Here is a 23,916-nt window from a genome sequence, read left to right as displayed (position 1 = left end):
GATGTATATTAAATATAGAAAACACTACTGACTAATCAAACAACATGCGACTTCACACAAATTAAAAAATACTGTAGTTTTAAAAAGCTAAAAATCTCTTACTCTGTTCTAACATTAGTTATACACCTTTAATAAACAGCTTTAAAACTTCATTTTATCTTTGTGGTGTATAAAACTGATAAACTGTTGCCCAAAATCCCATAAAAAGAGTAATTTGCTTAGAAAATTCAGTCATTTGCTCTTTAGGTAAAGTGCTTAGTGAAAACAAAATATGCTAGGACAGAAATTTACAAACACACATATTATCAGACATCACTCATGATCTATTTTATACATATAAAAATTGTCACATTTTAAAGTGTAAAATCATTAAACTGAAGATGAATCTCTAACAAATTATTCACACCTCAATCTACATTCTGAATGTAATGTAACTTGGTCCACTTTGACGATTTCACAATAAAATAGTCAAGAATCCATTTAATACACAGTCATCATCGGGTTTTATTATAGCTTCACTGCAATTTCATAAGTAAATTGGTAAATATAATTCACAGGACTGTATCCTTAAATTATTGTTTTAAAAATGGTGAATGAAATTATGTACTATATTATACCTGAAACTGAAAAAACAAGCCTAAATAAAAAAGATCATCACTTAGTTTAAGCTCTTACATCCAACAACAATGTGAAAACCTGCTCCAAAAGGTACTCTACAGTTTTATTACTACTCATTTAACAGTGCAAAATACCATATTAATTAATCTAATAACACAAAGTAATCCTTTCTATTTTACCCAAAATAAACTCTCTATTGAGACATTCGTTTACTCAGGTTTCATTGCATTAAATACTTCCTAAGGAAGACTATTTTAGGGTTAAAATAAAACACACAGCCCAGACGGTAATAATCCGTTTCAGATTAACTGCTCCATCAAATACTAATCAATATAATTTTTAACAAAATCTAACATATATTCTACCTCGAGGGTAGTAGTAAGCGTTATTATGATTACAGTTTACATTAAACTGATCGAAGAAGGGCAGACGTCCTAGCATTCTTAAATACACGTTACAATCCTACCAGGAGCTGCATACAAGACACATTAAAGTAAAACAGTAAACTGTCAGCCACAAACAAAATCTGTTAACTATTTTAGCAAGCTTGCATATTTGGATTACCTGTGTAATTAACCCAATTCTTCCAAAGATGGTCCTAAAGGCCGGACTTTTAATATGCAAAAGAAAAAAGGACTTACTCTGTCCATGCTATGACACTTCAGTATTTTTTTTAAATTACATGTTTGAATTAGGGGTACTCCTTACACGTGCATTTGTCATCCACATTGTCATATTAACGCACTACCAGCCACCAACTCAAAACGTACACAAAATTTGAGAAAACGAGGCATGCCTATAATAGCCAACTACTTTAAATTAAACACAAACAAGTCATACCCTATATAAATACAAAAGAAAACGAAAACGCGTGCACATTTGACACCGGATCGAAGACGACTAACAGGAAATTTCATGGCTATTATTTTCTAACATAAAAAAATCTAATTTTCCGACTTTGTTATATACTGTTACATAGTCTAACGAAAAAGAAGTCTACCTTTTATTTCAGTGTCTCTCAATACGAAAAGTGGTACCGTACTGATGTCAAAAACCGCCAAAATTATTACTTATTTACAAGAAGCTACTCAGAATCGCGTTCATAAACTACATGTTTTAAATTTGTAGTTACAGGTAAATGAACTCGGCTTACATGGGACAAATGGTCGCGCCACATCCACAATGTGCGGCACAGGTTTTTAAAGACTTCCGTGTTTACAGTCACTCGCTCCCTTTTCCCTCCAGTTCTCTGTCCAGACGCAATCAAAGAACCTTGCCAATCAATCTCCTCCCTGCCTCTGATAGGTCGGCGCGCTTATCTTCGGCAGCTTCAATGCTCCCTGTGATTGGGCGAAACTGCCAATTCGAACATCTCCTAAAGCTCATTGGCGATATATCGCTGTCGCTCCAGGGAAGACACACCACCCCGGACGCGTCCCAGTTCTTCCGCCATCAAATAATTATTTAAATAAATAAAATAATCAGAAAGCCAGAAACACATCTTTTAGATATTCAGGCCCATTAGTAATTTTATACCACGGCAGCTGGGAGTGCAAAATAAATCCACAGGATTAACAATTTAAAAAGCGTATGCAGCACGCACGCGATGTAGCGCTAACGGTATTAAGTTCCACCAAAAATCGAGAATCTAAATCCGTAGCGCTGCAAATCACCCGTTAACAGAAAGCGTAATATTTTAGTGTAGCACGTGACTATTAATTGTGCCTCTAAACAAATTATACGTCAACTTAAATTAATAACGGTTTAAGGATGCTGCTAGGTAAACTGACCAAGGTTATGAAACGGTCCATTCCAATATTACAAATATAAAAAAATTATGAATGATGTAAGAGTATTTAAAGATATTAATCTAAGCGATGTAATGCCAACTAAATGTCATTTCATGTGGAAACTAGCCATCTTTTCAGTCTAGACAGCGTGGCAAAGACGTGGGGAAGACAACAATCTCACACACTTCCTGGTTTCTAGCCGCGCACATTAGAGCAGTGCTACAAAGCAGCGCAAACAAAGTGGTACTTTCTTCACGCATATGAAAGCCCCGTTCCGGGAGACACATTCATCTCAGTTAAGAAAATCGACAGCATGCGACACAAGATCATTTATTTCACCAGTCTCCAAAACAGGAAAAGCACAGAACGCCATGCAGGTTGCTAACCAAGGTGATCACTTCCTGATTTGCCCTCCATTACTTTTAAACACAACAACTTCCACCAAAGCTGCACTGCCAGCTGTCGCTACCACCGCTTTTCTTACAAAGTCAAAGCAGCAAAAATGCTCACGGACTGCAAGAGTGCCACAAAGCTGCAGAAAAACAGACGTCTGCGAATTGTTACCGGCTCTGATGAGCAGATCAAGCTGGTTAGCGGGTCCCTCATGCAGTGAAGTCGCCATGTTCTCCCAGCGTTGCAGCTTCACATTGACTTACATTGAGACACAAACCAAATCACTCCGCTGCCACAGGAAATCACCTCAGACGAAGCCAAAGCAGCCAACCAACGCACAGCAACAAAAGGATCCTTCCGCGCTACTCACAGGAAATCCTTCCCGTATTGCCGTGAGATTCAATACGCCCCTCTCCCCACCCCGCCACCGAGTCCGCTGACTGCGTTTACATATACCTTTCGCATATGCATCAATTCCACGTTTCACCCGCCTCTTTACTCCGTTAGCAGGGGTTTGGTGAGAATTTTATTAAATACTGCGCAGTAAAAAGGGTTATTCTGGAATGCAGCGTCCTATATTTCGGTATGAACAAGACTGCAAAGCCTTTTTCATAAAAATAAAGGATCACTGTGCAATGCGATGTTTTTTCTCCAAATTATTGAATGTTATACTCAAACGGAAATCTAGAATTTGAATGACGGTACATAAACCTATATATATATATATATAAATAAATGTATAGATCAATTCTATCAATTTAAACGAAGCGGCGATACTATATCTACTTTATTTGATTGTGTAGGGTTGAAATGCTGTTTACTAGTTACGTTGACAATAGCTAAATGGCACAAAAAATTAAAGCAGCAAATTGAACGATATATATAATTGTTCAAAAATGCGGTGTCGAATCAAATTCAATTATTTTTTTGTACAAAAAAGTTACAATTTCCAGCTACTGAGAATCGCTTTATAAATCAGCATCAAATCTTACAATAAATAAGAATACAATAATTTAAACGGGTAAATATTAGGCATATAAGTAAGTCTATAATGCAAAACAACAGACTGGCAATCATGTCATTACATTTTTATCTAATGTGAAAATAAAGGTTTTAACATTGAGGGTACTGGTGATTTGAAACGTTCTCCAGAAAAGTTCTATACAGAAGTGACTCTGGACACTTCAGGTACTGAAGCCACATACATTTTTCTTAATGCTAATTGTTATTTTTACTTTGTTATTAATCTTTTTTCCTTTTGTAAAATAATTATCAAACATAGCCATTCTATGGAAAAATCTGTTAAAAAGGAAAGAAGTAAAACTAATAAAACAAACATTTGTAATAAGCAAGAGGTTAAAATCTCTGCCTAATGGTAAAGGAAATGGCTAATTTCCATATGAACAAAAGGTGTTACAGATAAAGATAGTTTAGGAGTTGGGATGTAGCTTATATAAAACCACAATCAAATGCCCTATCTCCTCTCCTCTACCTTGCATACATGCGTTCACTTCACATTAATCATTTTTAAAACTCCACTGCTAATATATTTGTATTTTTTTGCTGCACTTGTATTTTTTTACCTTTTTGAACAGGAATTCATTTTATTTGTATTGGATTAAGCAATTTAAGAATTTCAGAACTGGTACCAACACTTAATCCTCCAATCTGCATAAAAATTGCTATTAGAAATTATCACTGAATACAGCAATATAAAGTATATTGCCACCCAAGGTTAGCTCTCACCTTGCACTTGGATATGCTGGAGAAGGTTCCATACATCACAACCATAAGACCTTAGCTGTAAAATGCTCATTTAACTTTGATTAACTTAAATCAGATTACTTTTCACTCAATACAAACACACTCACCAGCCACTTTATTAGATACACTATGGTAGTACAGGGTTGAACGCCCACCCCCTCCCCCCTTGACCCACCCCCTTTTGCCCTCAGAACCACCATAATTCTTCATGGCATAGATTCAACAAGGTGCTGGAAACATTCCTCAAGGATTTTTGTCCTTATTGACATGATAGCATCAGTTGGTTGCTGCGTTTTTTTTTAGCTGCATATACAAGATGCAAATCTCCCATTCCACCCCATGCAAGGGGTACTCTTATTGGATTGAGATTTGTTGAATTTGGAGGCCATTTGAGTACAGTGAATGCATTTTCATGTTCAAGAACCCAGTTTGAGATGATCTGAACTTAGTGACATGGCACATTATCCTGCTGGAAGTAGCCATCAGAAGTGGTCATAAACAATATTAAGGTAGGCTGTGGCATTTAAATGAAGCTCAGTTGGTACTAAGGTGCCCAAAGAGTGCCAAGAACATATTCCCCACACCATTACACCACCACCACCAGCCTATACTGTTGATACAAGGCAGGATGGATCTAAGCTTTCATGTTGTTGATGCCAGTGATCCTATCATCCAAACGTCGCAACAGAAATCAAGACTCATCATACTATGCAACATTTTTCCAATCTGCTGTTGTCCAATTTTGGTGAAACCATGTGAATTGTAGCCTCAGTTTCCTGTTCTTAGCTGACAGGAGTAGCACTTGCCGTGGTCTCCTTCTGCTGTAGCCCATCTGCTTTAGGATTCGAGGTGTTGTGCATTCAGAAATGTACTTCTGCATACCTCAGTTGTAATGAGTGGTTATTCGAGTTACTGTTGCCTTTCCATCAGCTCAAACCAGACTGGCCATTCTCTTCTAACATCAGGCATCAACAAGGCATTTTCACTCAGAGAACTGCCAGTCAATGGATATTTTCCCTTTTATGGACCATTTACTATAGACCCAACATAGGGTTGTGCGTGAAAATCCCAGTAGATTGGCAGTTTCTAAAATACACAGACCAGCCCGTCTGGCACCAATAACCATTCCACATTCGAAGTCAGTTAAATCACCTTTCGTCCCCATTCTGATGCTGTTTGAATTTCAGGAGGTCATCTTGACAATGTCTACATGCCAAAATGCATTGAGTTGCTGTCATGTCATGTGATTGGTTGATGAGGTATTTGCATTAACAAGCAGTTGAACAGATGTAGGTGGCTGGTGAGTGTGTGTGTGTATATATATATATATATATATATATATATATATATATATATTTATATATTATATTACATATACACACACACACACTATATACAATGTCCTTAATGTCTAGGATAGAGTCACATTCTTCAACGATTTACCCTTCTGCTCCAGTTTAAAATTACAAATCAAACAATGCAGATGTCATTAAAGTACATATTGCAGATTTTCATTTAAACAGCAACATTTATTTATATAGGACATTTTCATACAAATAATGTAGCTCAAAGTGCTTTACATGATGAAGAAAAGAGAAATAAAAGACAAAGTAAGAATTTGAATAAGACATAGGTATTTGTATACATTTCGGTCATACCATGTAGAAATGACAACACTTTTATAAATGGTCCCCCCATTTCAGGGCACTATAATGTTTGGGACAATTGGTGTCAAAGGTGTTTGTGATTACTCGGGTGTATCTCATTCCTTCATTAGTGCAGGTATAAGATACCTAAGCTTGTTTCTACCCTTTATAGTCTGCAGTTGCCATTGTTAAATGGGGCACCAAGAGTTGTGCCGATGCAAGTCAAAGAAGCCATTATGATGCTGAAAACCAAAAATAAAACCATTAGAGACATTGGTGAAACCTTACCTAAATCAACTGTCTGTAATATCATTAGAAGATAAAATGCACTGGTGAGCTTAGTAATTGCAAAGGTACTCATAGACCAAGGAAGATCTCCACTGCTGATGACGGAAGAATCTTTACCATGGTAAAGAAAAAGCCCCAAATGTCTGTCCAATAGATCGGAAACATTTGTCAGAAAGATGCTGGATCTACATAAGACTTAATGAACAAAAATACAGAGGTGAAACTGCAAGATGCTGACCACTAGTAAGCCACAAAAACAGGAAAGTCAGACTACAGTTTCCAAAAAGGTACTTAAAAGAGCCTGAAATATTCTGCAAAAACGCCTTTTGGATAAAGGAGACAAATATTAACCTGTATCAGAGTGATGGCAAAAGCAAAGTTTGGAGATGACATGGGACTGATGAAGATCCAAAGCATACAACCTCATCTGTTAAATTTAGTGATGGGTGTGTTATGGCTTGGGCATGTGTGACTACCACAGCTACTGGCACACTTCATTGATGATGTAACTGCTCATAGCAGTTGCACAGTGAATTCTGTGGTGTATAGAAACATCTGCTCAAGTTCCGGTAAATGCTTCCAACCTCATTGGAAGGCACTTCATCTTACAACAAGAGAATGACCCCAACCATACTGTTAAGGCAACAAGAGAGTTTTTCAGAGCTAAACAATGTAAAATTCTCGAATGTCCAAGCCAGTCACCCAATTTATATACAGTTGAACAGGATTTCCATATACAGAAGAGAAAACTTGAGGGGACAAGCTTCACAAACACGCAGGACCTGAAGATGAGTATTAGTGGCTTGACACAGCATAACCAGAGAAGATACGTAGCACCTTGTGATGTCTGTGATTCACAGACTTCAAGCAGTCATTCCATGCAAGGAATATGCAACAAAGTGCTAAATATGACTGCTTTAATATACCAGCCATTGCTATGTCCCACACATTATGGTAACCAAAATGTTTACATATTCCCTTAAAGTCTGCAATGTGCAGTTTAATCATATTTGAAATGTTTGAATTTTAATTTTAAACTATAGAGCAGAGAAGTATATCTTGGAAAAATGTATCTTTGTCCCAAACATTATGGAGGGCACGGTATATATACAGTACACAAGGAAAATCAAAAAGTAAAGCAAACTTACCCTTCAATACCGGTAACTGAGTAGGTGAATGTAACAGTTACATCACTTCTCCACATTATCTCCCTTGCAGGCCAAATCTTTTCGTCTGCTCTCGAATCCAGGTCTGCACTGCTTCCTTAACATCATCATCATCAGATGTGAACCTGTGACAGCGCAGTGTCTCTTTAAGTGGATGGAAAATGTAATAGTCGCATGGTACTAGATCAACACTGTAAAGGGGTTACGGAAGACATTCAAACCAAAGCTGTTACACTGCCTCAAACACTGCAACTGGTATATGGGGATATGCATCGTCATCAAGCAGCAAGATTATTTTTGAAAACATTCCTCTTCTTCAGTTGTGAATTTCAGGTTTCAGTTTCTCTCCAAACATAGCACAGTATCACTAACTGTCTATGTTCCTGAAAATGTGGCAGTATAGAACCCTTAATTTCCCAAAGCAAGGTCACTGTGATTTTACTTGCCGAAGGTGGTCATTTGAATTTCCTTTTTACTGGATAAGATGGATTTTTCCACAGCATGCTTTTTTTCTTGCTTTCTGGATCACAGTGATAGACCCATGACTCATCTCTGGTGACAATCCACTCCAAAACACTCAAGATTTTCTTCAGAGCGTTTTCAGAATTTGGGTCGCAACCACCCCGCACTGTTGCTTGTGCAGTTGAGTTAACTGTTTGGGTACCCATTTTGCACAAACTTTATAGTACAAGTCATCATGCACTATGGCATGTGCAGATCCATAGCCAATATCCAAATGTGCAGCAACAGTTGACAACATAGTCCATCAGTCTTTTCTGAGGAAGACATTCGTCATGTTAATGTGGGCTTGTGTGCTCAATGTTGATGGTCGATCAGATTTAGCTTTGTTGGTTACACTTGTTCTTCCTGCTTTAAACTTTTCTACCTATTTATAAACTTTTCATTGAATCATGTTGTTTTCACTTCTGTACTGAGCCAACATCCTTCAGTGAATTTCAGCAGGTTTTATACCCTCTTCCCAAAGAAATCTCACTAGGGCATGTTGTTCAACAATGGTGCAGCCCCGCAGCACAACTGGCTTTGGCTTCAACTAGACTAACTGCAAAGCACTGTGCTGTGTATATTCAAAGTACCCATAAGACATTGCAAATATGTTGCTTCTATCCATTGTGGTTGCAGCGTAATTTTCAAATTGCCTTTACTTTTTGATTTACCAGTGTGTGTCATTATTTCATGTTTTTTGATATGCCCTGACTTTCCTGGAAGTATTTAGCTAACACTATTTTAGCAAAAAAGCATGTGTTTTGCATGTTTTGAGCATATGACTGGATAACTGATTTGTGGATTATGTGACACGAGTAATATTAGATATTTATCTCTTTTTTCCATGGGTGTTTCACAGTTTCACATTATCCAGCATTGATCACAACAAGGTTCTGTTAAATCAGAAACGTTATGTCGTTTCTCCAAAAAAACATGAGATTAGTCATTTTTCCTCATTGTTCGCTGCTGTACAGCATTGGTCACTATCCAACTTTGTTCTCTCCATTCTGCATGAAAAGATGTGATTTAAATTTTTCCGTGGTGACCATTACAAACTACATAGGGTAAAGTAACATATAAAAATATATATATAATTTTTGTATGGAATATTCCTTGATAAGTCAGTTGGTGAGAGTGTCGCTATGGACATTTCCCATGTTCAAAGGCAAATCTTTCAGTGCTTTAGTTTCTATCTTCTTATACTGTAAAACCTGCTTACTTCTTCAAGTCTCAAACCATTACAGATGAAGAAGAATGTATGACACAAGATTCAGGCATTAAAAATGTCTTTGTTGGCTAACAAACCTACCTTCCCTCTCAACTTTCATAAGTGCCAAATAATTTCTGAAGTAATTTTTGACTTCTGTGAAGTATGTGCAAGCTGGACTTATGTGAAGCTGCATTACAGTTAATTTCTCTCTATTGTAAAAGAAAATCTTCAGACAACACGAATATTGCCAAGAGAGTTTTTCAAGTCCTACGACACAAGACTATTGGCCAAGAGATTTTTTCAAGTCCCGCACTCCTCTGAACCATTTCAGGTTAATGGCCCCCGCCCACGGTCCTCTCACCTCTCATTTGTGTGAATGCTTTTGCCAGACACAGTTCCTGCACTCTCAGCTCTTATAAAATTTTGTGTTTCCTTACTTTAAGTTCCCAATAAAAGAAGACTTATTATGTCCAAATCTTATAGAAGAATTTCATCCCGAAGGGTTATCAATAGAAGAAATGAGTACACGGGCAATCCTAGGACTGAGAAACAATGACGTTTAAACGCGAAAAATTGTCGACTGGTTGCACAGCTAATTGGTTAAATGTGTATCAATAGACTATGCTGAAAGAGTTGGTGGCGATTGAGTGGAAGATGAAAACTTCAACTTACAATATCATGTATAATATCTACAACCATTAACACTATTACTGTTGAAAGAAGGCTGTATCATAATGTTATTGCATAATTTATGTACGAGTGATGGGCAATGCAATAGGACAAGATTAGCTGTATTCAAAATTGGCCGAACAATTCTGACATGTACAATTTTAACAGGCGATAAGAAAGGTAATGTAGTACATCTTCAGGGGATAACATTAGACAACAAAGGTGATCTTGATATGCCATTCGTATTAAAATGTTTAGTTTCCCATTAGAATAGCTTCTGCTATGACTCCAGCGGACCCCCGTGGCCCTGTAGTTAGGATATAGCGGGTTAGATAATGGATGGATGGATGACAATTAACAAATCACAGAGACAAACATTCAAAAAAGTTAGTTTATTTATTAGAGAGAAAGAAACTATATTCACTCATGGGCAGTTCTACGTTGCGTTGTCACAAATTAAAACCTCCAAACACGGAATCAAAATTCAAAGCGATACTGATGAAAAGTTAATTCCAAATATTGTTTTTACTGAAGGTTGACGGTAAAAGTGTAAGTTTAAAAAGTATTTCCGTGTTTATTTCAAAGCCAAACAGAATGAAAATGTATAACACAACAAATACCTCTAATACAACATGAAACAATTTTCTTTCAATTTATTACGTTTTACTATTTTTTGGTTAATTACTCGCTGTAATGTAAAACAGTTATGTCTATTATGCATATGTAACAATTCCCATGTAAATAATCTTTTTAAATTGTACATCCGCTTCCCCATATGCGAGCAGCAGAGCCGCGAAGTGGCTAAGGCATAGCGCCGGTATGGGGGTTGGCGAGCGAAGCGAGCAGGGGGCAGAGCTCCCTAGTGTTTAATATAATAATAATAATAATGCATTTTATTTATTTGTAGGAACTTTTCTAAACACTCAAGGACACCAAATGATAGACAAAACACAGATTATAAACAAAAGTAAAATACAAAAATTAAAATCAGACAGCAATTGTAATCAAAGAGAAAAAGTAATCTTAAACAAATGAGTTTTAAGTTTAGATTTGAAAAGTGAAAATGATTCAATATTTCTAAGGTCAGGTGGTAGCGAGTTCCAAAGCTGGTGAGCAGAGCAACTGAATGCTCTGCTCGCCATAGTGGTAAGACGGATGAAGGGGACAGTCAAGTGGATGGAGGAAGAGGATCTAAGGGTATGGGAGGGAATGGCAACATGGAGGAAGTCTGACAGATATGGAGGGGCAAGGTTGTGGATAGCCTTAAAAGTTAGTAGGAGAATTTTGAATTGAATTCGGAACTGAACTGGAAGTCAATGAAGCTGCTGCAAAATGGGAGTAATATGGTGAACAGAGGGGGTTCTAGTAATGATGCGGGCAGCTGAATTCTGGACCAGTTGAAGCTTATAAAGAGATTTGCGAGAAATACCAAAGAAAAGGGATGTGACAAGGCTATGAACAAGGATAGCAGTGGTGTGGGGAGTGAGGGAGGGGCGAATACGATTAATGTTACGCAAGTGGAAATATGCAGACTGGGAGATATTACTGATGTGGGACTGAAAGGATAAAGTACTGTCAAGGATGACACCCAGACTCTTAACGTGTGGGGAAGGGGAGACAGAGGAATTATCAACAACAAATGAAAAAAATGATCAGTTTTGGACAATGTTGATTTTGTACCAATGAGGAGAACCTCAGCTTTGTCACTATTTAAGAAAATTTGAAGAAAATCAGGATTTGATTTCTGCTATGCAATCAGTAAGTGAGGAGGGTTGAAAGGAAGCAGTAGGTTTGCTAATAAGATAGAGCTGGGTGTCATCAGCATAACAGTGGAAGCTAATGTTATATTTACGAAAGATACTGCCAAGGAGAAGATGGTAAATAATGAAAAGGAGGGGCCCCAGGACAGAGCTCTGGGGCACACCTGAAGTAACAGTGGTGGGTTGAGATGTGAAAGTTTTAAGATGAACAAACGGAGTGCGGCCTGAGAGGTAGGATCTGAACCAATCTAGTGGAGTGTGGGTAATGCCAATCGAAGGTGACAAATAGTGTCAAAGGCTACACTCAGATCAAGAAGGATGCGAATAGTAATTAAACCAGAATCAGCTGCCATAAGGAGGTCATTAGTAATTTGTATGTGCTGTTTCTGTACTGTAGAGGGGACGAAAATCAGACTGGAACTGTTCATACAGATTATTTTGAGATAAATGAGAATGAAGTTGAATAATTTTGGAAATGAAGGGTAGATAAGAATTAGGACGAAAATTACTGAAATTAGTCGGATCAGGTTTTTTCAGTATTAGGGTTATTGCAGCAGTTTTAAAAGATGAAGGAACAGTACCAGTAGTGAGAGAAGAGTGGATTATAGCAGAAATAAGGGGGACCAGAGAGGGTAGGCAGGCTTTGACTAGAACTGTAGGGATGGGTTCCAGTTGACAGGTGGATGGTTTAGACTTACAGACAAGATCTGAGATTTCTAAGAAAGTAGGAAGCTGAAAAGAGGAAAATGAGTGAGTTGGTGGGTGAAATTCAATTGAAGTACTGGAGGAATTCGTACAGAGAGAATGATGAATGGATTTTTTTCATTAAAAAGGGTCATAAGGGAATTGCCAAATTCAGTTGAGTAAATGTGAGAAGATAAAGAATCCAGGGGTTGTGTGATATTGTTAAGTAGTGAAAACAATGACTTGGTGTTTCCTTCATTGGAAGAAATAATGAGAATAGTTAGATTTAGTTTGGGTAATGCAGTCCTTGTAATAAAGTATGTGGTTTTTGCACATCTCTTTGTGAACAGAGTGTCCAGTTTTTTTGTATATAACCGTTCAAGATGCCTGCCTTTGGCTTTCAAAAGCTGAAGTTCAGGTGTGAACCAGGGAACAGAAAAGGAGAAATAAACCGATCTAGTTTTTAATGGAGCGACAGAGTTAAGAATACCATTAAGTCCAGTGTTATAGTGTGGGACCAGTTCTTCAGGAGTGGATAAATTATCAATGTCCATAAGGGAATCAATACTAGAGTAAAGAGAGTCTAAGTTAATATTGTTAATTGCATAATTTCACCTGTGACTTACTAGCAATTAAATCAAATTTATGCCTGAATTAAAAATGCTCTCTCTTTAGGTTTCATGTATTATCTTAGCTATACTGAACATTTTTTTCCTCACAAGCACACAAGATAAATATTGACTTGATATGGAAGGTTATATAGCTGAAACATGGCATAGGTTCAACAATCCATTTACAGTTTTCTTTCATGTACATATTGTGCATAATACAAAATGATTTGTTAGATTTGTTAGGGTTATTACAACATTATTGTTTTCAGTGGCAGAAGATGTGTTGGTTCTGAAGTGTCAATGCAGGTGAAACTTTTCACTAAAACAATCTATTAAACTGGTAATTTCTGTCTTGTAACAAAATTCATTGTTTATTTAAATTAGTTCTATTACTTTTGTTAATGATTTCAGTCAGTGTATTTTAAAGTTGTACAGTATATTAATTGAATGAAATTATTTCACATTTGATTTCATATACTGACAATACATATTCAGTTAAATGAAGCAGATTATACTACACCAGCATTATTGAAAATGTAATTTAAAATAAAAACACTTATTTAATATTAAAAAATATTTCTCCATGTACATTCATAAATAATCTGTTTAGGATTTACCATGTCTAATAAGTGTAATATTCATCTGAAAATGTTACATTTCTAACATTATTAATTACTGGTTCACTCATTTATGGTAGTTATGAATATTTATGTTGCATATTAATGCCACTTAAATGTTCAACCAGTAAAAGGAAGGGACAGGTATTTAATCATTTAATAGAATATTTAGAATCAATTTTCAGTATTCAGTAGGCTTTGCACAATGTACTGTCTAATTATCACAATTTTGAATAATTCATTTTGTACCCCTCTCAAAATGACTTATTTATAATTATGTAACTGGAGAAAAGCACCCAACTTACCTTTATCCACAATATTATTTCTACATCGCCTTAAATGAAGAATTAATAAGAACACATAACCCCTTAACCAATTTATTGCCAACTATCTTCTTCTGTTTCCTTAATAATATTATCTTGACTTTTTACTTTTCATATTGAAAGTTATTAAAAAAATAAAGGACAAATGATCAATGTCAAGAATTTTTTTGGATTTTATACTCCCAAGTTCTTCAGTGAAATGAAATATTTTATTGGTTGCTAATACACCCAGTTTCCGAAAATAAAGTAAAAAGAATGTTTAGAGTAAAGAAACACTTTGAATGAAATGAACATGACCTCTTGGTTCAAATCTGGTGTGAATTGAAAAGAATGGCTTTTTAGAAGTGGAGTTATTTTTTAGAAAGATGTGGATTCTACAAGAAAGATGACCTCCAAAAAACTTTATTGGAATTTAGTTTTTAAAAATGTGACACATATTTGTCTTGCTGACTGTTCAGAATAAAATGCAGTCCAGGGCACCTCTCAAAGATTCCAAATTACATTTATATAATTCCAACTGTAATGGGTGATGGCTGACCCATTATTCCATATTTTATCTATTTCTAACTCATTAAACAAATGGAAAACTCTCAGGAATTTAGTGATAAATTTCTACATTGAGCCCTTGTGAGCTAAGCCAGAAGTAAGTATTGCAGCAAATTACTGTATTTCTATTAACTTCCCAATTAACATTGAATAACTAGATCTGGGTACGTGTGAACAATGTTGTTAATTTGCTACATAATGTCGCAACAGCCACATAGAAAAGACAATGACAACGATGTTGGTAAACTCATCCTAATACTAATAGACTTGGATTATGATGTTTCCATTAAATTTTTTTTTTTTTTTTGGACAAATTCTGAGATAAGGCAATTACTTTCCATTAGGATAAAATATTTTCACCTAGTTTCCTCCTCATGTGGCCGGGTACTATTAGCATGCAGACCTATTTTATTTGAAACTTAACTTACAGCAAAGTTCAGTTCCATATGTGTCTTGCTTGTTGTTTCTTATTCAGTTCTACTATTCATTAGTTTCACATCTACTGTAATATTAATTTCTCAAATATTTATAATTTTAGTATATTGTATAAAATATACAGTGCATCCGGAAAGTATTCACTGCACATCACTTTTTCCACATTTTGTTATGTTACAGCCTTATTCCAAAATGGATTAAATTCACTTTTTTCAGAATTCTACACACAACACCCCATAATGACAACATGAAAAAGTTTACTTGAGGTTGTTGCAAATTTATTAAAAATAAAAACTGAGAAATCACATGTACATAAGTATTCACAGCCTTTCCTCAATACTTTGTCAATGCACCTTTGGCACCAATTACAGCCCCACTCAAAATTATTTAGGGTCGTTGTCCTGCTGAAAGATAAACTGTCGCCCCAGTCTGAGGTAGCGCTCTGGAGCAGGTTTTCATCCAGGATGTCTCTGTACATTGCTACAGTCCTCTTTCCCTTTATCCTGACTATCCCAGTTCCTGCCTCTGAAAAACATCCCCACAGCATGGTGCTGCCACCACCATGCTTCACTGTGGGAGTATTGGCCTGGTGATGAGCAGTGCCTGGTTTCCTATGTGGCGCCTGGAATTGTTCAATATTTGTCTCATCAGAGCAGAGAATTTTGTTTCTCATGGTCTGAGAGTCCTTCAGGTGTCTTTTGGCAAAATGTGCCTTTACTAATGAGTGGCTTCCGTCTGGCCACTCTACCATACATATTGGTGGATTGCTGCAGAGATGGTTGTCCTTCTGGAAGGTTCTCCTCCCTCCACAGAGGACCTCTGGAGCTCTGACAGAGTGTCCATAGGTTCTGGGTCACCTCCTGACAGCCCTTCTCCCCGATTGCTCAGTTTAGATGGTCGGCCAGCTCTAGGAAGAGTGCTGATGGTTTTGAACTTCTTCTACTTACGGATGATGGAGGCCACTGTGTTCATTGGGACCTTCAAAGCAGCAGAAATTTTTCTGTAACCTTCCCCAGATTTGTGCCTCGAGACAATCCTGTCTCGGAGGTCTCAATTCCTTTGACTTCACGCTTGGTTTTTGCTCTGACATGAACTGTCAACTGTGGGACCTCATAGACAGGTGTGTGCCTTTCCAAATCACATCCAATCAACTGAATTTACCACAGGTGGACTCCAATTAAGCTGCAGAAACATCTCAAGGATGATCAGGGGAAACAGGATGCACCTGGGCTCAATTTTGAGCTTCATGGAAAGGCTGTGTATGTACACTGCACATCACCAAAAATGAATTTAATCCATTTTGGAATAAGGCTGTAACATAACAAAATGTGGAAAAGTGATGCTGTGAATACTTTCGGATGCACTGTATATGCATTTATCAATTTAGGAAACAACAGGGTCTTCATTTACAAAACTTATGTACTCAAAAAAAGAGGTTTGAAATGTGTGTACCTAACTTCCCAAGCAAATATCAGGATTTATATAAAAAAAAACCTGATCCAAAAGCTTGCATATATTTTCATATGACAAATACATTGAAACAGGGTCATGCAGTCAAACCACCTAAAAGTGATTAATATGATTTACAGACTACATTTTAGGTATTTTGGCACTGCAGAAATGTTTTGTTTTTTCGTCACTTTATACAGACTACCTGTCACTTCTGAGGGAACTGGCCAACAGTTCCGAAATATCTCTGCCAAGCTTTACCCCATCATTCCTGCTCACCTGGGGTCAACTGACAAACCAGCAAGGCACTACATCCAGTTTTTATATGGTGTGGGTGTACATAAATAAAAAAAATAAATAAATAAAACATTTTTTTGTCAATTTAAAAAGGCAACTTGCAGCACTGTCCAATCTTCCTAATGTAATCGGAGTACTTTGCTGCACTCATATTGCAATAAGGGCACCAACCAGGAATGAAGCAGGTTTTGTACAAATCATTGTAACAGCAAAGATGTCATTATATGTGACAGAGGCACATTCTTCTGATAAGGGTTAAAACCATTACGCCAATACTCAAATTAGGAAACCAAAAAAAGAATCAAGTTACATATTGAGATTTAATCCTGACTCCGTAATTTAATTTGTCAAACATCTAAACTTGTTTGTTGAGATTTTCTGAAAAGCATATAATTAAGTCATTCTTTTAATATCAATATTTTATTTCATTGTAAACTGATATTAATTGAACCATAGGACATGTTTTACCTGGCTATGAAAATTTTATAACAAAACTGGATGCAAAAATAATTTCATTTTTAAGTTTAATATTCTATTTTTAACTTTGAGGTACATGTACGGAAGATGAACTTAGGTTCTTTCCTTCTTCAATAAGAAGTAAATGAACACAAAATCCTTCAGTGGCAAGTAAGTGAATGATTAAGCACATTATTTTACAAATAAAAAATAAATATTATGAAAATGCAGCCAGATGCCTGTTTAATGCATAAAATCCAAACTACTGACAAAATAATGATTAAAAAATACATTTGGCACCTCAGCATATTTATTTATACATTTTAATGAAAATGAAGCTTTAAAATGTAAAAATTAATTGAATACTCACCCAAAGGCCCTAATGATTGAAACTAACAAGGTGAAAAGTTAGGTTTTTTTCTTAAATTTACCATTTTTAATACATCACACAAAAATTTAAAATGACAAGGAATGACCACGGATTTAAGTAAAATTTCAATAAAATGTATGACACTGCATTATCAACAAAAAGAATGTAATACTCAAAAATTTAAGCAACATTATACAGTAGTAAGGCAATGTATGGGGCGCCATACTAGATGGTGATTCTAGAAATACATGAGTAGTGCAACCACATTTCCAACTGAAGCTACTTAGTCTAACCGGAATCTTACCACGTTACAGAACACTCTTCTCATGTATCTTATGTAAATACTCATGTCAGTCATAAATAATTTTTCAAAAAAGAAACTGATTACTATATATAAAAAAAGTAAAATATACAATACTGAGCCTCAATAATTTACCAAAAGCTTATTATTACATTATATTATAATACACTTTTAAAATCATATTGATGGCCTCACATCAGTTTTCCAGGCATGCTAAAAAAATTTAAAGACATATAATCTAATTGCTACTATGAACATTCCTGAAACTTAAAATGCCAGATGAAAAAAGCGGATATGTGGCATACCTGTTGCAGTAAAGGTTTAGTCGTGATTAATTTCAATCAACATAGAACCCATATTTAATCACTGCCGAGACTGACAATTTTTCAAAGAAGTTTAGAAAAGAGTTAACACATGAATTGGTCTTAGCTTGTGGATTTAACTATGCCTTTTTTCAATGTGTTGTATTGCAAAGTAATATCATTGCACTGCTGAAAGCACCTCTACACCAATGTGATCTCAGCTCACAAATTATCAATTAAAGGCCACAAAAAGCACAGCTTGCATGCGATTGTATGTATTTTATGACACAGTTGACTACTAGACTCCTAAACAATAGTTAATGCCATACAGTTCTTCTTGTAATAAGAAATCCAAACTGAACACTTTCTTTTTTGCTTCATTAGGATTTTATTCTAAGTCCTGCAGATTTCATAACCAAGGGCTTCTGCTCATATGTCAGAATCACATATAATCAAAGAAAGACACGTAAGTAATAAAATGATCCTAACATGTTTGAAAGTTATGACCGCTTTCATAATTTTCTACTATTCCATGCAAGCAACAACAATAAAATCTATGTATAGTTTCTACTGAGACTTACATATGCCCGAAATAACCAGAACTTCACTCATACAGTGCATCCGGAAGGTATTCACAGCGCATCACTTTTTCCACATTTTGTTATGTTACAGCCTTATTCCAAAATGGATTACATTCATTTTTTTCCTCAGAATTCTACACACAACACCCCATAATGACAACGTGAAAAAAGTTTACTTGAGGTTTTTACAAATGTATTAAAAATAAAAAAAACTGAGAAATCACATGAACGCAAGTATTCACAACCTTTGCCATGAACCTCAAAATTGAGCTCTGGTGCATCCTGTTTCCCCTGATCATCCTTGAGATGATTCTGCAGCTTAATTGGAGTCCACCTGTGGTAAATTCAGTTGATTGGACATGATTTGGAAAGGCACACACCTGTCTATATAAGGTCCCACAGTTGACAGTTCATGTCAGAGCACAAACCAAGCATGAAATCAAAGGAATTGTCTGTAGACCTCCAAGACTGGATTGTCTCGAGGCACAAATCTGGGAAAGGTTACAAAAAAATTTCTGCTGCTTTGAAGGTCCCAATGAGCACAATGGTCTCCATCATCCGTAAGTGGAAGAAGTTTGAAACCACCAGGACTCTTCCTAGAGCTGGCCGGCCATCTAAACTGAGCGATCAGGGGTGAAGGGCCTTAGTCAGGGAGGTGACCCAGAACCTGATGGACACTCTGTCAGAGCTCCAGAGGTCCTCTGTGGAGAGAGGAGAATCTTCCAGAAGGACAACCATCTCTGCAGCAATCCACCAATCAGGCCTGTATGGTAGAGTGGCCAGACGGAAGCAACTCCTTAGTAAAAGGCACATGGCAGCCCGCCTTGAGTTTGCCAAAAGGCACCTGAAGGACTCTCAGACCATGAGAAACAAAATTCTCTGGTCTGATGAGACAAAGATTGAACTCTTTTGGAATACCAGGCGTGCCCAGAGGGGATTGGGCGGTCTCTTGGTCTGGAAACCCTACAGTTTTTTTTTTGTTTTTTTTTCTCCAGCCTCTGGAGTTTTTTTGTTTTTTCTGTCCACCCTGGCCATCGGACCTTACTTATTCTATGTTAATTAATGTTGACTTATTTTTATTTTTTATTGTGTCTTCTATTTTTCTATTCTTCATTTTGTAAAGCACTTTGAGCTACATTTTCTTTGTATGAAAGTGTGCTATATAAATAAATGTTGTTGTTGTGTCATGTTTGGAGGAAACCAGGCACTGCTCATCACCAGGCCAATACCATCCCTACAGTGAAGCATGGTGATGGCAGTATCATGCTGTGGGGATGTTTTTCAGCAGCAGGAACTGGAAGAATAGTCAGAATAAAGGGAGAGATGACTGCAGCAATGTACAGAGACATCCTAGATGAGAACCTGCTCCAGAGCGCTCTTGACCTCAGACTGGGGCGACGGTTCATCTTTCAGCAGGACAACGACCCTAAGCACACAGCCAAGATATCAAAGGAGTGGCTTCAGGACAACTCTGTGAATGTCCTTGAGTTGCCCAGCCAGAGCCCAGACTTGAATCCGATTGAACATCTCTGGAGCGATCTTAAAATGGCTGTGCACCGACGCTTCCCATCCAACCTGATGGAGCTTGAGGGGTGCTGCAAAGAGGAATGGGCGTATTCAAAAAGACTTGAGGCTGTAATTGCTGCCAAAGGTGCAGCGACAAAGTATTGAGCAAAGGCTGTGAATACTTATGTACATGTGATTTTTTTATTTTTAATAAATTTGTAAAAAATCTCAAGTAAACTTTTTCACGTTGTCACTATGGGGTGTTGTGTGTAAAATTCTGAGGAAAAAAATTAATCCATTTTGGAATAAGGCTGTAACATAACAAAATGTGGAAAAAGTGATGCGCTGTGAATACTTTCTGGATGCACCGTATATTGCTAACCAATCTCTCCCTCTCTCGTTCTTCCTAGGGCACGAAGCGGAAGCAGAAACAGACAATGGCCGACAGTGAGGTGAATCGCGTTGCAGTCGTAGTAGAAGAACTCCAGACACTCGAACAGATTCAGAAACTCCTGTCCCGATGAAGATACCTTAGAGATCTGAAGGCTCGGCTACTGGATAAACCGTCCTCGCCATCTGTAATCGGCGTAACATCAACCCCGCGTTGTGCCACTCAAGTGAACTTAACCCCCGTGCCTCGTAGGAGCGACACCGCTGATGACCTCGGTGTATTTCAGCTATGCAGGCGGGGGTTCAAGGCCAGAACACCTCCATCGGCACAGGTGAGCATCTTAACTCAGAACCGGTTCGACCCTCTCTGCCTCCCTAGTTCACCTTTAGCCCCTGGTGATGTAATAGTGGTAAGTGATTCTATTGTTAGAAACCTCAATATCGCATGCCCTAATGGAAAATAGTTTGTTTCTTGTTTTCCCGGTGCTCGTGTCAAAGATGTGATAAGATGTGCGCTGGCAATCCACAAGAAGCACAACAACAGGGCAGTTGGAGCAATTGTTTTGCATGCTGGCGTAAACGATATAAGGCACCGACAAATGGAAATCTTCAAGGCTGACTTTGCAGCATTGATTAAAGACATGAAGGAGAGGACACCCTCGGCAAAGATCTTCATTTCGGGTCCACTACCTCTCATCAGACGATCAAACGAGTACTACAGTCGTCTGCTAGGATTAAACTGGCTGCAGGGCTTCTGCAAGAATCAAGACATCGGGTTCATCAATAACTGGGACCTCTTTTGGGAAAGACCGCGTTTCTTCAAGCGAGATGGCCTGCATCCGAACAGTTTCGGCGCCCGGGTCCTCTCCAAAAACATGTCTAAGGTAATTTGTTTATCTTGACTATCTATCTCTGCTCTTAACCCCTTCTGAAATGCTACCGTTGTGCTAGAACATGATAATTGTTTAATAAAATCTTCCATAAAAGTGCACAACATTAATACTGAAAAAAACAATCTCAATGCACGTAGAAAATCTAGGCAATACGGTATAAACACCAATAATTTAATTAAAATTACTACTTTAGATGAACAAGGTATTAACTATAAAAACAGATTATAGATTAAACAAAAAATACACACAGAGTAGCGCTAATAAAAATAAAGTTCCTGTTCCAAATATCAATAACGCACATAGTATTCATTTCTGCCCCTCCGAAACATTAAATATGGCATTATTAAATGTTAGAGCTTTAACTAACAAGATGTTTTTATCAACGATCTTATTAGTGATAAAAAAAACAGATTTTATTGCACTAAATGAAACGTGGCTTACCTCAGATGGCACAGCTGTTTTAATCGAATCTGCGCCTCCAGATTACAGTTTTACTCGTGCAGATCGGCAAGGTAAAAAAGGCGGTGGCTTGGCAAACATTTATTCGAGCCGGTTAAAGTGTAAAAATGTCAGTTTTGGTAAATTCAAGTCCTTCAAGTATCTTGCCGTTGTTATCCAAGGAGATTCTCACGTTCTAGTATTATCCGTGTATAGACCTCCAAAATTCAACTCTTCTTTTTGAGGAATTCTCTGACTTAATGTCAATTTTAATTACGAACTATGACACACTCTTAATAGTCGGCAACTTAAATTTTTACTTTTTGGTCACACTAATTATCTGTATGAAAATTAATGAACCTCCTGGACTCTTTTGATTTGAGACAGCTTGTTAATCAGCCTACACATAAAGCAGGTCTTACGTTAGACTTAGTGATTACTAAAGGACTAAAAGTTGATATAAAGCAGGTCATTGATACGGGTCTATTAGATCATTTTCTTCTACTTTTTAATATAGAAATAATGATAGAAAACACTCATGAGAAGCATATTGTTAAAAAACGCTTCTTTGACTCATCAGCAGCTTTAAAACTTAAAAAAACGTAAACATTCTAAGCAATCAGTCTGTTTATAGTGCCAAGTATAATAGCGAAGATAATGTAAATAGTAAGGTGGAAAGATTTAATACTAAAGTGAGAGCTGCTGTTGACATAGTTGCACCTGAAAAGACAGTTACAAAATCTAGCATTATAATACCATGGAAGACCCAAAGAGTGTCTGATTTAAAGAGAACATGCCGTCGAGCTTAGTGTAAATGAAGGAAGACAACTAACTATCCCCTATGAAATATTAAAAGTTAAAACAGAATACAATAACACAGTCCGTCTTGAGAGGACTGCTATTTCTCTATTATAAATAACAATGCTAGTAATCCCAGAGTTTTAGTCTCTATGATTGATCATCTGCTAAACCCAGGTAACTCAAAGGAATGCCTCCTAAGTAGTTCCAGTAAAACCTGTGAGGCTATTGCTGTATTTTTCAATCAAAAAATTAATAAATTTCAGTCGGGTTTTAGAACAAATCACAGCACAGAAACTGCACTCGTTAAAGTAGTAAATGATTTGCGGGTAAATGCAGACAGAGGCCATTTATCTGTTCTTATCCTCTTAGATCTGAGTGCCACATTTGACACCATTGATCATAATATTCTTAGAAATCGCTTTAGTCAATGGGCGGGGCTCTCTAGCAGTGTCTTAAATTGGTTTGAATCCTACCTGGCAGGGAGAAAATTCTTTGTTAGTTGTTGTAATTACAACTCAAAGACAGGATATGGTGTTCCACAAGGCTCTATCCTGGGTCCGCTGCTCTTCTCAATCTACATGCTTCTGTTAGGTCAGATTATCTCAGGGCACAACGTGAGCTACCACAGATATGCTGATGACACACAGCTGTATTTATCAATAGCACCTGATGACCCCGATTCTCTTGATTCACTAACACAATGTCTGACTTGTATCTCAGAATGAATGAATAGTAACTTTCTCAAGTTAAATAAAGAGAACTTAAATCTTAGTGATAGCCTCATTGTATCCATTATTGGCAATTAGAAATAAACTGGATACATTAGGATTAAAAGTCAAGACGGAGGTAAAAAGCTTAGGGGTAACTGTTGACTGTAATCTAAATTTTAAATTGCATAATAATCAGATCACTAGGACAGCATTTCTTCACTTAAACATAGCAAAAGTTAGACCTCGTATATCATTGAAAGATGCTGAGAAATTAGTTCACGCGTTTGTTTTCAGTCAACTAGATTACTGTAACGCACTCCTCTCAGTACTACCCAAAAAAGACATAAATCATTTGCAACTAGTGCAGACTGCAGCTGCTAGAATCCTAACTAGAAAAA

At 37.0% G+C, this 23,916-nt stretch overlaps 1 protein-coding gene across 2 annotated transcripts in view; it reads right to left on the bottom strand.

The window, feature by feature from the left end:
- elf2a (E74-like factor 2a (ets domain transcription factor)) overlaps positions 1-23,916 on the bottom strand; it is a 132,539-nt gene that overhangs the window by 18,459 nt on the left and 90,164 nt on the right. The window contains exon 1 of one of the 2 annotated variants that reach the window (XM_039751671.1): positions 2,973-3,075. The exons of the other annotated variant lie outside the window; for it this stretch is intronic. Coding sequence (XP_039607605.1) covers positions 2,973-3,030 — 58 coding nt within the window. The 5' untranslated portion in view covers positions 3,031-3,075. Of the gene's footprint in view, positions 1-2,972; positions 3,076-23,916 lie in introns of those variants that run through there. 2 annotated transcript variants of the gene reach the window in all.

The sequence above is a fragment of the Polypterus senegalus genome, chromosome 4 (genome assembly GCF_016835505.1).
Source record: "Polypterus senegalus isolate Bchr_013 chromosome 4, ASM1683550v1, whole genome shotgun sequence".
Taxonomy (NCBI): domain Eukaryota; kingdom Metazoa; phylum Chordata; class Cladistia; order Polypteriformes; family Polypteridae; genus Polypterus; species Polypterus senegalus.
This window is presented reverse-complemented; position numbering and strand designations above follow the sequence as displayed.